General features: G+C 57.8%; 1 protein-coding gene across 1 annotated transcript; it reads left to right on the top strand.

Moving 5' to 3' along the window:
* The first annotated feature begins 7,373 nt into the window (after window positions 1-7,373).
* On the top strand, window positions 7,374-13,921 carry SSC4D (scavenger receptor cysteine rich family member with 4 domains). Its single transcript, XM_042879943.1, has 9 exons — window positions 7,374-7,415; window positions 7,678-8,020; window positions 8,176-8,247; window positions 8,631-8,945; window positions 9,157-9,161; window positions 11,018-11,459; window positions 12,268-12,345; window positions 12,473-12,815; window positions 13,834-13,921. Exons 1-8 carry the CDS (start codon window positions 7,374-7,376, stop codon window positions 12,787-12,789), a joined length of 1,614 nt encoding a protein of 537 aa, XP_042735877.1. The 3' UTR covers window positions 12,790-12,815; window positions 13,834-13,921.
* Window positions 13,922-17,550: the final 3,629 nt, after the last annotated feature.

Genomic DNA, 17,550 nt, shown 5'->3' on the forward strand with positions numbered 1-17,550 from the left:
TGTCAGCACCGTGGAAGATGCCACTGCAGGGAGCTGAGACCAAGGGTTTCGATAGTCCAAGTCATTTCTCTTGGCATCGAAACTCCTAACTCCTTACTGTGACTGCTCATCTGATTGTGACTGCTGCCCAGAGAAGCCGTGAACGGCCCATCCCTGAAAGCGTTCAAGACCAGCTTGAAGGGAGCCCTGGGCAACCTGGACTGGACCTCACCTGGACGATGGTGACCCTGCCTGTGGCCGGGGGGTTGGAACTTGAGCCTTACCACCCCTTCCAACCCAAGCCATCCTGTGACTCTGTATGTCAAACACCTATTCCTTTGAATTGTTTTCTCCATCAAAATAAACATCTTATTTAAAACTTCACTGACTTGGACGGAGTGGAACCACTTAGCATACTTACAGCTCCCTATTCTCAGCCCCAGCGCAACAACGAAGGCAACAGCAGTGCTGCACATCCTTACCGAAAGGACAAACGCCACAGAAGTTGCCTCTGAACTTCAGCACCTTCAATAGACAAGTTTCCCCCTGGTCCCCCTGGACCAAACGCAGCCCGAACGCTCTGCTGCGCGCGCGGTGCTGCCATTGCTGGTAGCAGCATCCCTGCTTCGCGGCACAGCTGGCAGAGCAGCTGGCTGAGGACAGGCTATCCAACTTGCAAGGACCCACAGGCATCACCCAGCCCGGCTCCCGGCTCCGCACAGCAGCACCCAGCCTTAGGCCACGTGGCACAGAGTCCCACGGGGCTCCCTCAGCTCCCGGCTGTGCCCACCGCCCTGGGGAGCTGCTCCGTGCCCGGCGCCCGCCGCTGCTGAGCCGTTCCCCGACAGCCGAGCCGAGCCGAGCCGAGCCGAGCCGAGCCGAGCCGAGCCGAGCCGAGCCGAGCCTCCCCTGGCGCAGCTCCGTGCTGTTCCCCCGCCCCGTCCCGTCCCGTCCCGTCCCCGTCCCCACACAGCAGACACCAGCGCTGCCCCGCCGCTCCCACGGAGCACCGAGGGCTGCCGGGACGGAACCGCAGCCGCTGGGACAACCACAGCTGCCATCTCCACTATAGCACGCCGGGCATCCCAGGGCGCTGCCGAACCCACGGCCCCGTGCACAGGACCCTCACGGCGGGCCGACGACGACCGCCATTTCATCTCGCTAGCTGCCTGTTCATCGAAATAAACATTTAACTGGGTTGAATGGAGTAAATTTCCTGCAGAACAAGGTGCAGATGAAGGGCTCTGTTGCGTGCGTCGTGCTGTGATTGCAGGAATGGAGTCGTCTTCAAAACAGTGTCTTGCACTGACGTTCACCTCCGCTGCGGTTGAAACCACCCCTTTGTGGGATATTTAGAGAAGGAACGGTGACATTGGCAGGAGGCTGAGTTGACTCCAAGCATGGGGGATGTCACTTTTGTCCTTTTGGATGTCACAAGCTGCAGCCTCCTGCTGCATTTTGCATGGACCGGGTTTGGGGCTTCCCTCATATCCTGCCTGAGCCTCCTCTGATGAGCTCCATGCTGTTCCTTTGGCCCAGCTGCTGTTCAAGGCATTCCTGTCCTGTCTGGCTGGGGCTTTGAGCAGCCTGATGTGGTGGCACGAGTCCCTGCCTATAGCGGTGTGATAAGGTCTATAGCATGTGTGATCTTGGGGCTGCGAGTGTGTGCAGCTGTGTGTGATATTGTGAGGGTGTGCGTACGGTGTCTGTGCATCTATCAGTGTGTCACACGGTGGGGAAGCCACCTCTCCCATGTAGCAGTGTCCTGCTGCTTGCACCTCCCGTGGGCGCGGGTTTCCCTCCCCAGGAGCACCTGCACACAGCCAGCCCTGCTTGCGCACTCAGCCAAGTGCCAGCCATCCTTCCTCCAGCTTGCAGCTCCCCGTGTGCTGCTCACTACTCAGGGTCCTGCCTTGCTGGACCACCTGCACAGTCCCACCCATGCTGTCTGCAGGCCGTCCTTGGGCTTCTCCTTCCCACCTGGCGCAGGTGGGACCTGCAGCACATCAGTCAGGAAGCGGATTACAGGACAAACAAAGGGCGTTTGTCCAGGGCTGGGTTCCTCCCCTGGCAGCCACCTCACCGCAGCCCTGTGCCAGCACACAGCCTCCTGAGGGCTGCAGTATCCCCTCCTTTGGCTCTCAGAAAATGTCTTCGTCGTAACTAGGAGAGCATCCCAGAGCTTACGACTGATGGCCGTGTGTTTTGCTTTGCTTTGCTTTGTGTGGTTCAGAGGCTGTGCAGTGCTTGCTTCCAGCCATGGCAGGGAGCCAGGGCGGCTGGGAGTTTTGCAAAGTTTGGGCAAAAAAAGACTTAAAAGACACCTTTGAAACTGATGTTTGTGAGCAGACTCATTAGAACTCTGCTGCTCCTGCAAAATACAAAGTCAGTGCCTAATTGCTAATTACCGAACCCACAGAAGGCAGTGCCTGCAGATGGGTGATGGTGCCGTCAGTGACAGCTGTTTTGAAGCCAGCTTTGTGCCAAGGAAAACCCCAAATCCCAGCACTTGTGGGCATGGGCACCTCTTCAGGAGGGGCAGGATAGGAACCTCACTGCCCCTGGGATCAGCTTATCAGAGCCAACAGCACACCCCAGTGCACACGCTGCTGAAGCTTTGCAAGAGCAGGAAACCACCACATTTTATATGTTCCTCCTACCCAATTGCTTTCAAATTTTCTTTCACTTTTATTGCCAGGCTTGTGGTTAAACACACTTCATTGCAAGCCCAGAGAGTGTAACACATAGAGTGAAGCAGAAGGGTTTCCTATGAAGGGGAGGTGGGTGAACACCAATAATCCCCATCTCATGCTTTTGGACACCCTAGAGAGCAACTCCTTGATGCTATGCTCAGAAAAGCAGAGCGCAGGTACCGCTGATGCCCTGTGCACTGCGTGCAGCATGGACGTGCTGGGGATACCCAGCAGCACGCGGAGAGCACTGTGGGTTTAGGGTGATGTCCTGCCCGTGTCAGTGGGACAGATCCTGGCAGTGCAGGAGGAGGAAAGCAAAGCCGGAATGCCCTCAGCCAGCCCTGGGGAGTCACAGTGCTCCCAGTGCCAGCTGCCCTGAAACCTGAGCCAGTCCCACCGCCATGCCCCGCTGAGTGGCCCCTTGCTCTCCTTGCTCTCCTCTTCCTCTCCTTCTCCTCCTCCCTCTCAGCCATCCCTGTGCCCAGGCACCCCGCGATGGGGCCGGGCAGCCGTCCTGCCCCGCAGCCCTGAGCCTGCAGGGTGACACAGGATGAAGCCAGAAGCTGCTCGGCAGATGAATGGAAGCCTCTTCTCCTCCTTGTTAGCTTTTTTTTCCTCCTTTATCCCCACTGTAGTATTTATTGCATCGACTAATTTTCATTTCTTTTTTTAACTAACCAGCCAGCAGTTTTCTTGACTACAAAGGAGAATATTTATTTCTGGGTTTAAATACATCATCTTTATACTGGAAAGAAAACAGCAGACAGGTACGTGGATTGATGGAAAACACTGCTTTTGCAACAGGGTCAGTCCAGGCTGCACCAAATCTCTCTCATGTCCAGATTGAAGGAAGGAGCTTTCACAGCTTATTTGCTGAGATCTGCCTTCTTTGGGGTGAAAACAGAGCTGGGACTTTCTGTGGGAGGAAAAGTAGGGGTTCACCTTTATAGGTATAGCAGGGACTATGCTCAGCATCTCAGTGATTAATGCTTTATGGAGTGCTGGGACGGGAGCGGGAGGCAGGATGGATACAGAGTGCATGTGGGATGGATAGGGGATGGATGTGGGATAAATGTGGGGTGGATGCAGGATGGATGAAGGACAAATGTGAGATGGATGCAGGGTAGATGCAGGATGTGTGTGGAATGGATATGGGATGGGTGTGGAATACATGTGGGATGGATGCAGAAAGGATATGGGATGGATGTGAGATGGTTATGGGATGGATGCAGGGTGAATGCAGAGCAGAGATGAGATGGATGCAGGATGGATGCGGGACTGATGTGGGATGGATGCAAGGTGGATGCAGAGTGGGTATGGGATGGATACAGGGTGGATGTGGGATGGATGTGGGATGCATATGGGATGGATGTAGCATGGATGCAGGAGGGATGCTCCCCCACACCAGGGCTGGTGCAGGCAGCATGCTAAGGGGCTGCAGGCCCACGGCAGTGTGCCGGCCGTCTGTCAGCCACTCTCTGCCAGAGATTGGGGAGGGCTGGCGGGACAAAAGGCGACATTATTCGGAGCAGAATAAGCATGAATGGAGTATTGAGAAATGCAATGTTAGGGACTAGATTGATTTCCGAGCCCCGTAACTGAGCTGATTGTCTGCTGGAGGATCTCCTCTGAGCACCGGGCCGGCAGCAGCCCCATGGCAAGAACAGGGATGTGCAGGGGCTGCATCCTGCATGGCGGCTCCATGGGAAGGGGCTGAGTCCTGCAGCCCAAGGGTGGGCTGAGCTCTCCCATGCCATGCCCGGGTGATGGAAGCAGTGCTGTCACCACCCTGTGCTGTCAGTAAGAATCCAGCAGAGCCAGATGTTCACCATTCCAGCAGCAGCTGGTGAAGAGAGCAGCAAATCATGGGGAAATTGCATCTTATTATCTTTAATCTTTTCCTCGTTTTCTCCATGCTTGCTTTCCATCTCGTCCCCATGGAGTTTGCATCTCCTCCCACGGACGAATGATGTGATGCTGTGGTACCAGACCTGTGTTCCCACACGAATGCCTCTTTTTTCCCAAGGACTGGGAGCAGTGCAGGTCTTGGGGTCCCATAGGTGTTCCCGCGGGGGTGGGAGGTACCATGGTCATGTTAGTGCAGGAGTGGGGTGGGAGCTGGGACTCATCCTTTGTAGAGAAGTTCTGTGATGGAGAGGGCTGGCCATGGGTGACAGCACAGTGACAGCCTGGCAACAGCATCACAGGAGGAGCCATGGTGCTGGCAGCTCAGCTAGGGTGATGGGAGCCTCCCAGAATGTGGGCTGTGACTTTCTGCACAATGGGAATCACCATCACATCCCAAAAGACAGCTGCATGGTGTGGCTTGCTGGAGATCTAGGTTTGCTTGGTGATTTGGGAAGTGCCTGTGTGGGTGGGGAGCCCATTCCCAGCTCCTCCTGAGGGATGAACTCCACCTGGATGAGGACAGCATGCTTCTCACAGCTTTGGAGGCATCTCCAGAAGGGTGGGTGGTGGCACCATGACGCAACCTTTGGGCTTTCATGCTGGGCAAGATCTCTCCTGCTGCCCTGTGCCTCAGCAGAAGCCCAGTCCTAAAGGTCCAAAGTGACCCCCATCTCACTACGCAAAAAACACCTCTTGTTCTCAGCTGATCCCAACTGGAGCCGTATTTTGACGTGATCGCTGCCCAAAGGCTGATGCTGGTGTCTGCATGTTGCAGGGACAGCAAGAGGACCCCAGAGCAGCGATGAGCGCTGGTCCCTGTATGTCATGTGGGGCACTGCCTTCCTCCCTGCTCCTCCTCCTTCTCCTCCTCGGCCCCACTGGTGAGCTCTGCTGTTTCTCTTCATGAACAGACACGGCTAAGTCCTATCAGAGGGCGATTTGTCCTATTTTGGTGGTTTTATTCAGAGATGTGACTTGAAAGGGGCTGTGTTTACCTCAAGGCGGTTCCCTTTGTTCTCTGGGCTTTGTGAGCTGGATCAGAGGGAGCCAGGAGCTCTGTTCTCCAGGATGGCTTTCCTCATTAGTGTGGACACACTGTGCATATCTTTCAGGTCTCTCTTGACTTTGCTGGAGGATGCTCTGAAATAAATACTTCAGAGCTTTGATTCTGACTAACGGGTGATGGATATTGAATATTTAACAATGTCCTTCTTATCTGCTGCTTGTTAAAATGGTTTAAAAGTGCTAAAAATCCATACAAGCCAGAATAAATCACTGTTCCAGAAAGGCTAGCAGCCTTTGGTCTTCCCTGTTGGATTCTGAGATGGCTGCAGGGACACAGCAGCTTCATTGCCCCATCTCACACCCCAGCTCCCACTGCTGCCAAGCATCCTAAGGCCCCCCCCCCCCCCCATGTTTTTGGGGCTGCATCGTATGTTTTTTTCTGGCTGAGAGTGCTGCAGAAGCAGGTGTTACCCAGGTGCCTGCACCACTGCAGTGTGGCAAATGTGAATGCAGGAGGCAGATCTGTGTGGTGCCCTGCAGCAGCCCCCTACAGCCCTCCCCACTTCAGGATTGCTCATTTTCCCCCTATGGGTGGCTGCATGCCATCAGCTGCATTGATACATAGGAATATGTGGCTTGCAAAATGCTGACTGCAGTGTGTGTGTGGGGGGGGGGGGGGGGGGAAAAAAAAAAAAAAAGAGAAGGAAAAAGAAAAAAAAAGACTTAGACTGCATTGAGTGGTGCCCAGAGCAGCGTTTCCCATCGGGAACCACCAGCAGGCTCTCGTGGCAGGCAGGACCATTTTTCCGGGGCTTGCTGCTGTCACTCACCGCGCTCATAAAGCAAGCTGCTGGCAGCCAAACAATGGCAGGGAGGAGAGGAAAGGCAGGAATGAAAGGCTGCTTCTGTCTGGAAGCTAGCAACTCCTCGGCGCGTGCCAGGAGAGCAGCTTGGTTTCATTCAGCTGCTAATGGCCACTCTTGGCACCTCTCCATCACATTCCATCCAAGGATTTGGGGGAGCTGCAGCTCCCCTGTCCCTGCCACCTCCTTCCTTGCATCCTGTGGGACCCAGCCCTGCCTTCTCTGTTTCAGGAACCTCCGAGCCCGCCCCGCCGCCGTTCCCAGGTGAGGTTCTTCTCTCCGAGTCTCTCTTCTCCAGGTTTTGCTGTTGAAAAATGCCTCAGAGAGGCAGCGTGTTGGTTCTGAACAAAGAGCAGCAACAGAAAGCTGAACCTCTTTTACAGAAAGGAAATACAGATTCTTTATTATCCTTATTCTGCTTATGATCAGGCGAGTGCAACCTCGCTGCTCCCTGCTAGCTGCATGTCACTCACCACGTCCCCTGAACGATCCCCTTGAGGCTGCTTACACCACGCTGCCAGCAGCTTGGGAAAGCATTTCTATGCCACCACTTCAACTATGGCCATATTCACTGGGACATGGTCATAGCCGGGGGGGGGGGTTAGGGAGGGGGCAGTCTCTGCTCCCAGGTAACAGCAATAGGATGAGAGGCGATGGTCTTGTGTTGCACCAGGGGAGGCTCTGGTTGGATATTAGGAAATATTTCTTCTCAGAAATAGCATTGCTGCAGTGGCACAGCTGCCCAGGGAGGTGGGGTAGCCCCCAGCCATAGAGGTGCTCCAGAACCATGGAGATGTGGCACTGAGGGCTGTGGTCAGCAGGCACGGTGGGCTGGGGTTGGATGTGGGGATCTGAGAGGTCTTCTCCAACCTCAGCGATTCCGTCATTCTATGAGATGATCGCACCTTCTCACCTGTGTTGTCCCATGGATGGCTTATCTCCTATGCCTGATAACGCAGATGACAAGGTGACATTGCACCCAGTACAGTGACATAAAGCTGTGTGGGATGTCCATGTCCACTGCTTCCAACCCATGAGCAGCATCCACCACCTGTCACCAAGGCCACCATCAAGCTGACGTGGTGTTAACTAACACGAGGGCAGAAAGCCAACAGCTTGCCGTAGCCAGGAGTCACCCATTTGGTCCAGAGAGCAGAGATTTGGTGCAGAATGGCCCCAGGCCCTCCGAAGGCTGTGGGTCCATTGGACGCTGGGTGCTGCCCTCCCAGCTGCCCACTGAAGCTCTGCGCTGGGCCGTCCTTGCAGAACTGCGCCTGGCCAACGGGCCCAGCCGGTGCCAGGGCCGCGTGGAGATCCTCTACAACGGCTCGTGGGGCACAGTGTGTGACGATGACTGGGACATCGTAGATGCCAACGTTGTGTGTCGGCAGCTGGGCTGCGGCCATGCCATCGCCCTGCCAGCACCCATGACCTTCGGGCAGGGGAGCGGGCCCATCTTCTTGGACAACGTGGACTGCAAGGGCCAGGAGGCGGCACTGAGCGAGTGCTGGAGCCACGGATGGGGCATCCACAACTGCTACCACTACGAGGACGTGGCTGTGGTCTGCAATGGTAATAAGGCTTGATTCCCTCAGGGCCAGCATGCGGCTGGCAGAATAGTATTGTTTGTATTAAGTATATAGTCACAGCAGGGACCCTGGTTACAGCTCGCTTCTGGGAGGGTTTCTGCAGGCAGAAATTGATGCCATCTCTCATTCCCTTTCTAGAGCTCTCCCCCACATCAGCAAGCGAAGGACCGACCAGCAGGACTGCTACAGCCTCGGTGCAGAATGGGGAAGGTGAGCTGCTCATGGCCTGACCTGGGTGGGAGCTCTCCAAGGGGCGGGCAGAGAGCAGCGCCCACATCCTATCACCCATCACCCACCTCCCATCACCCATCCTCCACCATCGCCCATCATCTCACCCACCATCTCAGTGTTTCCCCTCCACCAAACAGCCTTGCTGGGCTGGCCAAGAGAAGACCCCCAGAACCTCCACCTTCATGGTCATATCCTGGTTCAGATATTCTTGCAGGATCCCATAAATTGTGCTGCCCTAAAGCAGATCCTCTTCCAGAAACTTGGGCAGTTTCACCACCGTAAGCACATCCAGATCCCACTTCTGTGGGCCGGTGACCTTGAAGGGACAGCAAGACACTTGTCCCCCATCTGTCACCCTCCAGGTGACGGCCGCATCCGGCTGGTGAGCGGGGCAGATGCCTGCCAGGGCCGCGTGGAGATCTTCTACCAGGGGAGCTGGGGCACAGTGTGCGACGACGACTGGGGGCTGAGCGACGCCAGCGTGGTCTGCAAGCAGGTGGGCTGCGGCCAGGCTCTGGAGTACAAAAGCAACGCCTATTTCGGCTACGGCACGGGGCACATCCTGCTGGACAACGTCAACTGTGAGGGCAGTGAGCCCATCCTCTCCGCCTGCTACAGCCTCGGCTGGGGCATCCACAACTGCGGCCACCACGAGGATGCCGGGGTCATCTGCATGGGTAATGGGGCACGAGGATGGGACGTCCTTGCACAGAAACAGCCTGCCTGGCCGGGACAGGAGGGAGGGAGTGCAGCCAGGGCTGGGCATGCCACTGGGATTGCCTCCTCCCTGCATTGCCCAGCCCTGCCATTACCCACTGATTACCATTTATATTGTTAATAATTCCCTTGAACTCCCTTGTTATGTTGGATAATGAGTGGAGCAAGAAGTTATGGTTCTTTTCTTTTCTGCTATTTGCTAACAAAGCTGCTGATGGAGAGGAAGGGCTAGTTTTCTAAGGATGCTCCTTTCCTTCCCAGACACAGGCTATCCTGTGCTGGGGCTGGGTGGCAGCACTCAGTGCCCATCAGATGGGGCAGGACTCAGGGAATGCAGCTTTGGGCCTGGTGGTGAGGCTGGCTGCTCACACCCTGCCTCTGCTGCTCAAGCACAGCTGGTGAATATTTGATGTATCCAGCTTCAAAAAAGCCCTTGTAACACTTGCATAGGGCTGGAGAACCTCCACCTACAGGATGTGGGCAGTACGAATGGAGGAAGTCCTTTGCAGCATCTGCTGCACGGACTCAGATGTGTAGGACCCAAATTGTTTATAACAAGTTCTCACATCACTTACATACCTTCACAAATTTTCTTTTTCTGGCTCTCCCATCCACCCCTACAACTTTCCCACCCACCTTCACGTGTCAACAGAGCATTCTACAAACACTCTTCAACCACTATCCAGTCAGAGCCGCGAGACGTTCATTCTTCTAGAGGTGTCCTTGGTTCTCATGCTGTTTGTCTTGCTCCACAGCTGCTGCTCTGAACAGTTTTTCTTCTATTCCCACAGTCCATCATCTGCATCTCCATGTCCATCATCTCCCTCTCCTCCACCATCTCCATCTCCTTCCTCACACCACTCCACTCTGCATCCTGGTGTCACAGCTAGAGGGTTATGTGCTTTGCAGCTTCTCCCTGCCTGTTACCCCTGTCCTTCTGTCTCCCTGCAGGTCTGGACACATCCACCATCACATCCTTCACCACCTCCACGGCCCTGGACCATGAAGAAATGCTCACTGCCACAGCCACAGGTATGGTGTTGGCAGCAACCAGTGCCGCAGCAGGGAGGGCTCTGAGGACTGGCAGCTCTCTGGGCTGTCCCTTTCCATGGCCAGCCACTCACATGGGTCCAGGTGCACCTTGGTGAGGCTCTGGGGCTCTCTTGGGTGATCTTCCCTATGGCAAGTCCCAAGAGCCTCTTCCTCACCATCAAGGGATTTTGCCATGGGGCCACCGTGGTGCTGCCTGTGGCTCAGAGCAGGGGCAGTGGGTGCTGGGGCCAGGCACCAAGCACCCATGTGTCCCCATGTCTCAGCAGTGACAGACGGCCACGAGCAGCCCTCGCCTGCGACCGAGGTGATCACCACTGTGCTCATCACTGCTGAGCTGGAAAGTAAGCATGTGGCTGCCATCAGTCTGGCACAGCCCCCAGCCCAAGGTCCTCCTGTCCCAGCTCCCTCACTGCCCTGGGAACATGACTCCATCTCCCCGGGGGGAGGGCCTGCCCCACAGCCCCTGGGATCACCCCACATGTGTGTCCACTTCTCCCAGGGTCTCCCCCCATCTCCCCATGACTCCTCCCATGATCCCAGAGGTTTCACTACACACTCATAGGGATACTCCTTCATTCCCATGGCTCCCCGAACGTCCCTAGGAGTCTCCTTTCATCCTCTCAGGGCTCCCCCCATCCCCCCAGGGGCTCTCCCCATCTCTCCATCCTTCCCCCATCTCCCCAGGACCTGCACCCCCTACCTAGAGGTGATCCTTCCTCATTCCCAGAGCTCCCCCACATGCCCGGAGGGATCTCCCCATCTCCCCACGACTCCCCTCATCCTCGCAGTGCCTTTACCCCACACCCATTGGGCTGCCTCCCTCATTTCCGCGGCTCCTCCCACGCCTCCAAAGGGCTCCCCTTACGACGGGATCCCTACGGGGACCTCCCCGTATCTCCCCATCCTTCCCCCACGCTCTCAGGGCGCTCCTCCCATCCTCCCAGCGCCTCCACCCGGCGCTCCCCCCTCCATCCCCGAGCCTCTCCCCACCCTCCCAGGGACTCCCCCAGCCGCTCCCCACCCCTTTTTCCACCCTTCCCCCCGCCTCCTCCCCTTCCCTTCCCCCCCCTCCCGTTTCCCGCAGTGGCTGTGCGGGCGCCCACCCGCAGGTGGCGGCGTGCGGTTGGCGAACGGCAACGGGAGCTGCCGCGGTCGGGTGGAGGTGCGGCACGGCGGGACGTGGGGCACGGTGTGCGACGACGACTGGGACTTCCCCGACGCGCAGGTGGTGTGCCGGCAGCTGGGCTGCGGGCCCGCCGTCTCCGCCACCGTCCTGGGTTCCTTCGGGTACGGCAGCGGGCCCGTGCTGCTGGATAACGTGGGGTGCGACGGGCACGAGATGCGCCTGGCCGACTGCTTCCACCTGGGCTGGGGGCAACACAACTGCGGCCATCACGAGGACGCGGGCGTGGTGTGCCGAGGTGCGTGGTCTGAGCATCGCCCCTCCTGTCCGTCTCGCTGGGCGGGGGTGGGATGTAGGACTGGAGTGCGGTCCCAGGAGGATGGATGGGGTTGCTGGCCCAGGTTCTGGCATGGGGTCCGTTTTGCACAGTGGTTAGGGAAAGGTTCTGCCCCCCAAAGGCAGTGGGCACAGCCTGGAGCTCAGGGACCTGGGCCACCTCCCCAGGACCTGCACCCCCTACCTAGAGGTGCTCCTTCCTCATTCCCAGGCTCCCTCACGTGCCCAGGGGGCTCCCCCATCTCCCCATGACTCCTCTCATCCCCACAGTGGCTTTTCCCCATACCCATTGGGCTACCTCCCTCACACACATAGGACCTGGGGGGGTCCTGTGTAGAGCCATGAGCTGGACTCAGTGATCTCAGGTTGTATATTAGGAAGAATTTCATCTCCAAAGAGTGGTGCTGAATTGGCGCTGCTGCCCGGGGCGGTGGTGGGGTCACCATCCCTTGAGGTGCTCTATGGAGATGTGGCATGGTGGGGTGGGTTGGGGTTGGACTTGGGGATCTTGGAGGTCTCTTCCAGCCTCAGTGGCTCTGCAGTTGTATGGTTCTGTGAACCCTGTGGGTCTCTTCCACCTTGGGATGTTCTGTGACTCGGACTCAGGGAGGACAGCAGCACTGCAGTGCTGTGGCTGGGTGAAGAAGACATGGGTGCTGCTTCTTCTTCTCTGCCAGCCCCATGCCACATGCACAGGGACTCTGAGCTGGTCCTGGGGAGCACAGGATGTCCCCAAATCATCTTCCTCCCACCTTGCCCTGCCTCATCAGGTGCTGATGACTCAGGAGACCACTTCCAAGAAGCCACCGCTGCCACCACCACGTCAGCCCCGACCCATCTGGAGGATGGTGAGCATCCTATGGGCGCTGGCACAGAGGTGGTTTGGATGCAGCTGGGAGAAGCGAGGCACTCCCTGGCCCAGCCTGGCTGGGGTGAGCCCGTTCTCCTCCACCCCATCCCAATGTCCCACCACAGGGTTCTTGCGCCTGGTGAACGGCAGCCACCGGTGCGAGGGCCGCGTGGAGATGTTCTACCTGTCCCAGTGGGGCACGGTGTGTGACGATGCCTGGGACCTGCGGGATGCCAAGGTGGTGTGCAGGCAGCTGGGCTGTGGGCACGCTGTGGCAGCGTGGGGAGAAGCACGCTACGGCCCCGGCACCGGTTACATCTTCCTCGACAACCTCAAGTGCAAGGGCAGCGAGCCCTCACTGCTGCGCTGCTCCCACATCCGCTGGGACGTCCACAACTGTGACCACTCGGAGGATGCCAGCGTGGTCTGCAGCCTCCTATGACCACCCACCCGCAGGGACCATCCTGGGTATGAGGATGGGGGGGAGGGACAGGGGGCACACGGAGAGGGGGGGTGGGAAGTGGGGCAGGAGGGATGTGGGACTCGGAATGTGTCAGGAGAACAGTCAAGGTTTAAATCAGATGGATGGAGCATTGACAAGCACGCTCAGATGAGATGTTACGTGTGCTTCTTGCTTGGAAGCGTGCCCCTCCATCCTGTGAATCTGCTGGCTGACTTCACCCAAATTAGGCAACAGGGTAGAGGTCGCCGAGCTGAGGCGTTCCCATTAGTTCCTATAAAATAGGCAGAAGGGGGAGGGAGAAGCTCCTACAGGAGGAAACCTAATGAACCCAGCACCCTACGAGGTACCAGAGAATCCACACCCTGTGCACTGCTGGGCACAGCCCTTGGGAGCACTGCTTGTGCTGCAGTGCAGCCCACAGTGACACAGCTGGGCCCAGGCAGCAGTAGTGTCTCCCCCTCCCCCAGAGCTGCCCCAGGCACTGGGGCCAGGCGTCCTTTGGCTCCCAAATCCCTGCTGAAGCTTTTCCTCCAGAACGCCTGTTGGAGAGAAAAATGAAGTGGCCTTTTTTGTTTGTTTGTTTGTGTGTGTGTGTGAAATCCAGTTGGTTTCAGCCATTTCATTTAAGAGACGAGGGGAGAAAAATGGATTTTCTGCTGCGAAATTGACTTTAGATTTTACCTGGGAAACGTAAAACAGGGCTGAAACCAAACCAGAACATTCCAGCTGCTCTGCGGTGTGTTGCTGCCCTCCTACAATTTGCTTTGCAAAGCCCCCTTAATCCAAGTATGAGCAATGAGGAATAAATACGGGGTTTCCATCCCCACTGCTTGCAGCCCAGTCCTGCAGTTCCCATTAATTCCCAACATGCCCACGTTGTCTCCTCTGCTCCTGCTTCTCCTGCAAGCGCAGCCACAGAAAGTTGGGAAGCAGGGCAAGATGGGGCCCTTGCAGCCCCATATCCCCACCACCCACACCCTGCACCCAGCAGCTCTTTGCAGCAAAGCTTCTTTGTCCCTGCAGAGCCCATGGAAGTGCATGCATGGCTCCTCTGCAGCGTGAGGTGCTGTGTTCTGCAATGTTCTGTGACGGAGCGCTGTTTCCACCTGAGCAGGAGAACCACCCCTTCAGGTCTGCTCGAGGGGTGCATTGGCCAGGTGGGGTTTGCTTCACGCCGAGGGTCCCAGGGTCTCCCTCCTCCCGTTTCTATGTTTGTACAATTCTTTTGTTAATAATAGCTTTCTTACATGTTTTGTGAATAAATAAATCCCCTTTTCAAGCGTGTGTCTCTGCATCCCTCCCTGTAGGGCTCAGTGAGAGCAAATCCATGCCCGGAGCAGTGCTGATTTACACCCTGCTCAGATCCTTCTGGCCGTAGGGAACAGGGTTGGCTCTGGCTCTGCTCCCGGCTCTTTGGCAGCCCTGCAGGCTGCGGGTTTGCTGCTGGAGTGGGCGGATTGCTGGTGTGCAGCTGCAGTGCTGACAGCCATAAATTCAGCAGCGCCGCTCACTGAGGGCGGGGGAGCAGAAGGGACCCTTCTGCAGGGGGTGGAGGTGGGCAGGGAGGCTGCATCCCCAGTCCAGAAGTGTTTTCTGCATCGGAGTCCCTATGACAGGTTAACTGCAGCAATGTGCCCTGCTGCAGAGCACGCTGCTCTCGGTGCATTGGGAAACTGAGGCACGGAAGCGTTCCCCCAGCAGCACGATGGGATGCAAAGTCTGGATGCCGGATCCCCTCCCTCCTGTCTCCTTCCCCATGCAGGACAGCTGGGTGACAGCAGGAGGGATGCAGCCACACCAGCTGGGGGATGGCCACAGGGTTTACCCCCCAGCAGCATCTACAGGGACAGAGGGCTCCTTCCTCCCTTCCTGCTGCATTAGCTGCTTTCCCCCCGCCCGCAGCAGCTGTGGCTCCGCATGGGTCGATGCCATCGATCCGTTCCTCCTTCCATCCCCAAAGAGGGGACAGCACAGAGGCCGGTGGGGGAAGAGAATGAATATTTCACGAGGCCCCGGCAAAAAGCTGGGGTTATTTTGGGGCTTGGATTTATGGCCTATTAGGAATAAGGAATGAGTCTGTGCTGGGGAGAGGAGACCCATTAATCCAGGCTGAAGGAGCACAAATGAGCAAGGGGAAATGGAAGAGGCTTTAATGATTTTGTCGCGTTCCAGAATAATTCCTCGCTGGGAATGGGGGCACCTCGAGAGCTGCATGAGGCTGGGAGCCCCCTGGGGTGGGGATGGGGACGCAGGACATGGAATGGGGACCCAGGGCAGGGATGGGGACCCAGGGCAGGGATGCTGAGTGGGGCTGCTATTGGGATCACTGCTCAGGGTGGTGCTGGGAGGGACGGAGGTCCGACTGGGGACCAGCACAAGACCACTCTGGATGCTGTATGAAGTGGAGGATGCATTGCACCAGGGTGCTCCCATGCCCCCCTAAGGCAATCCGTGCACCTGTAACCAGAGGAGCTTGGATGAGTCACAGTGGGACCCAGCGAGCATCCCTGTGCCCACACCTCCTGGGTCACCTTGGGCTGCTCTCCATGCCCCTATCACACCGCCTGCCTGTTTCCCCAGCAGTGGCTGTACCACGGCACCGCACTGCCGATGTGGGGTGGGTGCGGGATGCAGGCATCACCGTGATCCTTGCCGGGCCCCCCGCCCGTGCCGTCCTCCTTCCCCACGTCTCACAGTGACGTCAGCCCGGCGCAGCCAGCTGCTATTTTGGGAACTGCAAAGTCACTGGTGCAATTAGCACGCTGCTGAAGGCAGAGCGGCCAAGGGGGGGCTGCGGGGCGGCTGCACCCCCTGCGTTTGGTGGGGGGCTGCACGAGGTTGGTGCTGCTCCCCCTCCCTGCCACCTCAAGGACTCCCTCCCACATTTGCAGATCTCATCCATCATCCCTTCTCTTGCCGTTGTTTTATTTTCTCTCTCCCCCATGGCAGAGCAGTCCCACGTGGGCTGCCGAGCGCCGGCAAAATCCGGCTCGCAGCCGTCCTACAGCCCACACCATCACCGCCTTCCCTTGGGGAGAAGCGCGGCAGCAACCTTCCCAGCCCCACGTTCCCCTCCTGACCCCACGCAGGGGCCCCTATTTTGGCTCAGCTTTGGGGCCGGCCGCATGCCCTGCTCCTCCTGCGCAGGATCAGCCCCTCCGAGCCGCTGTCCTTGTCCCCAGCGGGCTGTCCCCTTTTGTCACCTTCACCAGGGACACCCGCCAGGCTCTCCCTGCGGGTGACAGCTGCTGTCAGGGTCAGGCCGGGCACTCTTCTCGCTGCATTGTGCTTTGTTCCCGGGGTGGGGACGTGCCACGTGCGGCTGTCACGGCCCGCTGCACAGCTCCTGCCCTGCAATGAGGCTCTGTGCATGGGGACGTGGGGACAAGGGGACAGACTCAGCCCCTTTCCTGGGGGTTGGCTGCTTTTTTATAGCCCCCCCCCCCCCCCATGCAGGGTCACAGAAAGAGGGGAAACACATTGTGCCCACCAGACACCAAAACGGGCAACCAACCCCACGATGCTTTAAAAATCCCCAGATTTTCCCGTGTGCTCCCAGCATCATTCACTCCCATCCTCCCCGGTGGATAAAAAAAAAAAAAAGTAAAAAATCCTTTCTCCTAAAGCCTGCAAGAGGCTGAGAGCTGCAGCAAGAAGAGCAGTGCAGCTCTTGGGGAGGGGGTTTGTGGGGCAGGGGCTGGCCCTGGGTGTAGGGCAGGCGATGGGGAGGGTACCACCAAAATGGGGTGTGTGTGTGCCCCCAGTGAGGGGCGTAGGGCCGGGGGGGCTGAGTGCAGGGCGAGGCTGTGCTGAGTCACGCTGCAGAGACGCACAGCCAGACTGCAGCAAGCAGCTCGCCTGCAGCCTCTGATGGGGACGGATGTGACAGCCCCGTCCTTTCCCAGCCCACAGCATGGAGGGGCCGGGGGGGGGGACGACGACGAGGATGGGGCTCTGCCTATGGAGTGATGCTGTGAAAGTGATTGGGGCCCAACTACACCCCGGGTCCTGTCCGTCTCTGTGCTGTTCTGTGAGTCACCCTGGCCTTGTCCCCCAATAGAGATGGGGCAGCTCTGGGACCCCCACAGGACCCTTCACACCCCTCTGCATGGGGACATCTGCAGTGCTGCAGGAGAGGTGTCCCCAGGTGTGTATGAGCAGGGGGATGGCGGGGCTCTGGGGGCACAGTGCCAGAACAGACTGCAGCCCTGCACGGGGTGATGGTAAGCCTCCTGGCAGGACAAAAGCAGGTCTGCATGACAAAGGGAACCTGAGGCACAGGTGGGTGCTGGGGGGATCGTCTCCATGTACTGTCACCTCTCAGGCAGTGCCCTGGGGGCTGAAGGACCTGGTGTTCATCCTGCCTGGTGCTGCCCACCAGCCCTGCGGAGCTCGGGGTGCTTCTGGAGGGACTGAGACAGGCAGGGCTTTTTTTAGGTGCTCCATAAGCGCTGTCTGGGCAGTATTTATATCGGCTCCTTAAATAAGAGCTGACATCCGAGCCCCGTGTGCCTGCTTAATTATTAACACCTTGCGGGGAGCTGGTGTGCCAGCTGGGTCCCTGCACCCCCACAGGGTCTGGGGCTGCTCCTACACCCTGTGCCCCCTTGGGTCCCCATCATCCTCCACCTCCATGCTCCATCCACCCTCCACCTCCATCGTCCACCTCCATTTTCCATCCTCCTGCTCCATCCTCCCTCTCCATCCTCACCTCCATCTGTACCTCCATCCTCCATCCAC

Source organism: Lagopus leucura, unplaced genomic scaffold (genome assembly GCF_019238085.1).
Source record: "Lagopus leucura isolate 7727_CA_CO unplaced genomic scaffold, USGS_WTPT01 Super-Scaffold_100024, whole genome shotgun sequence".
Taxonomy (NCBI): Eukaryota; Metazoa; Chordata; class Aves; order Galliformes; family Phasianidae; genus Lagopus; species Lagopus leucura.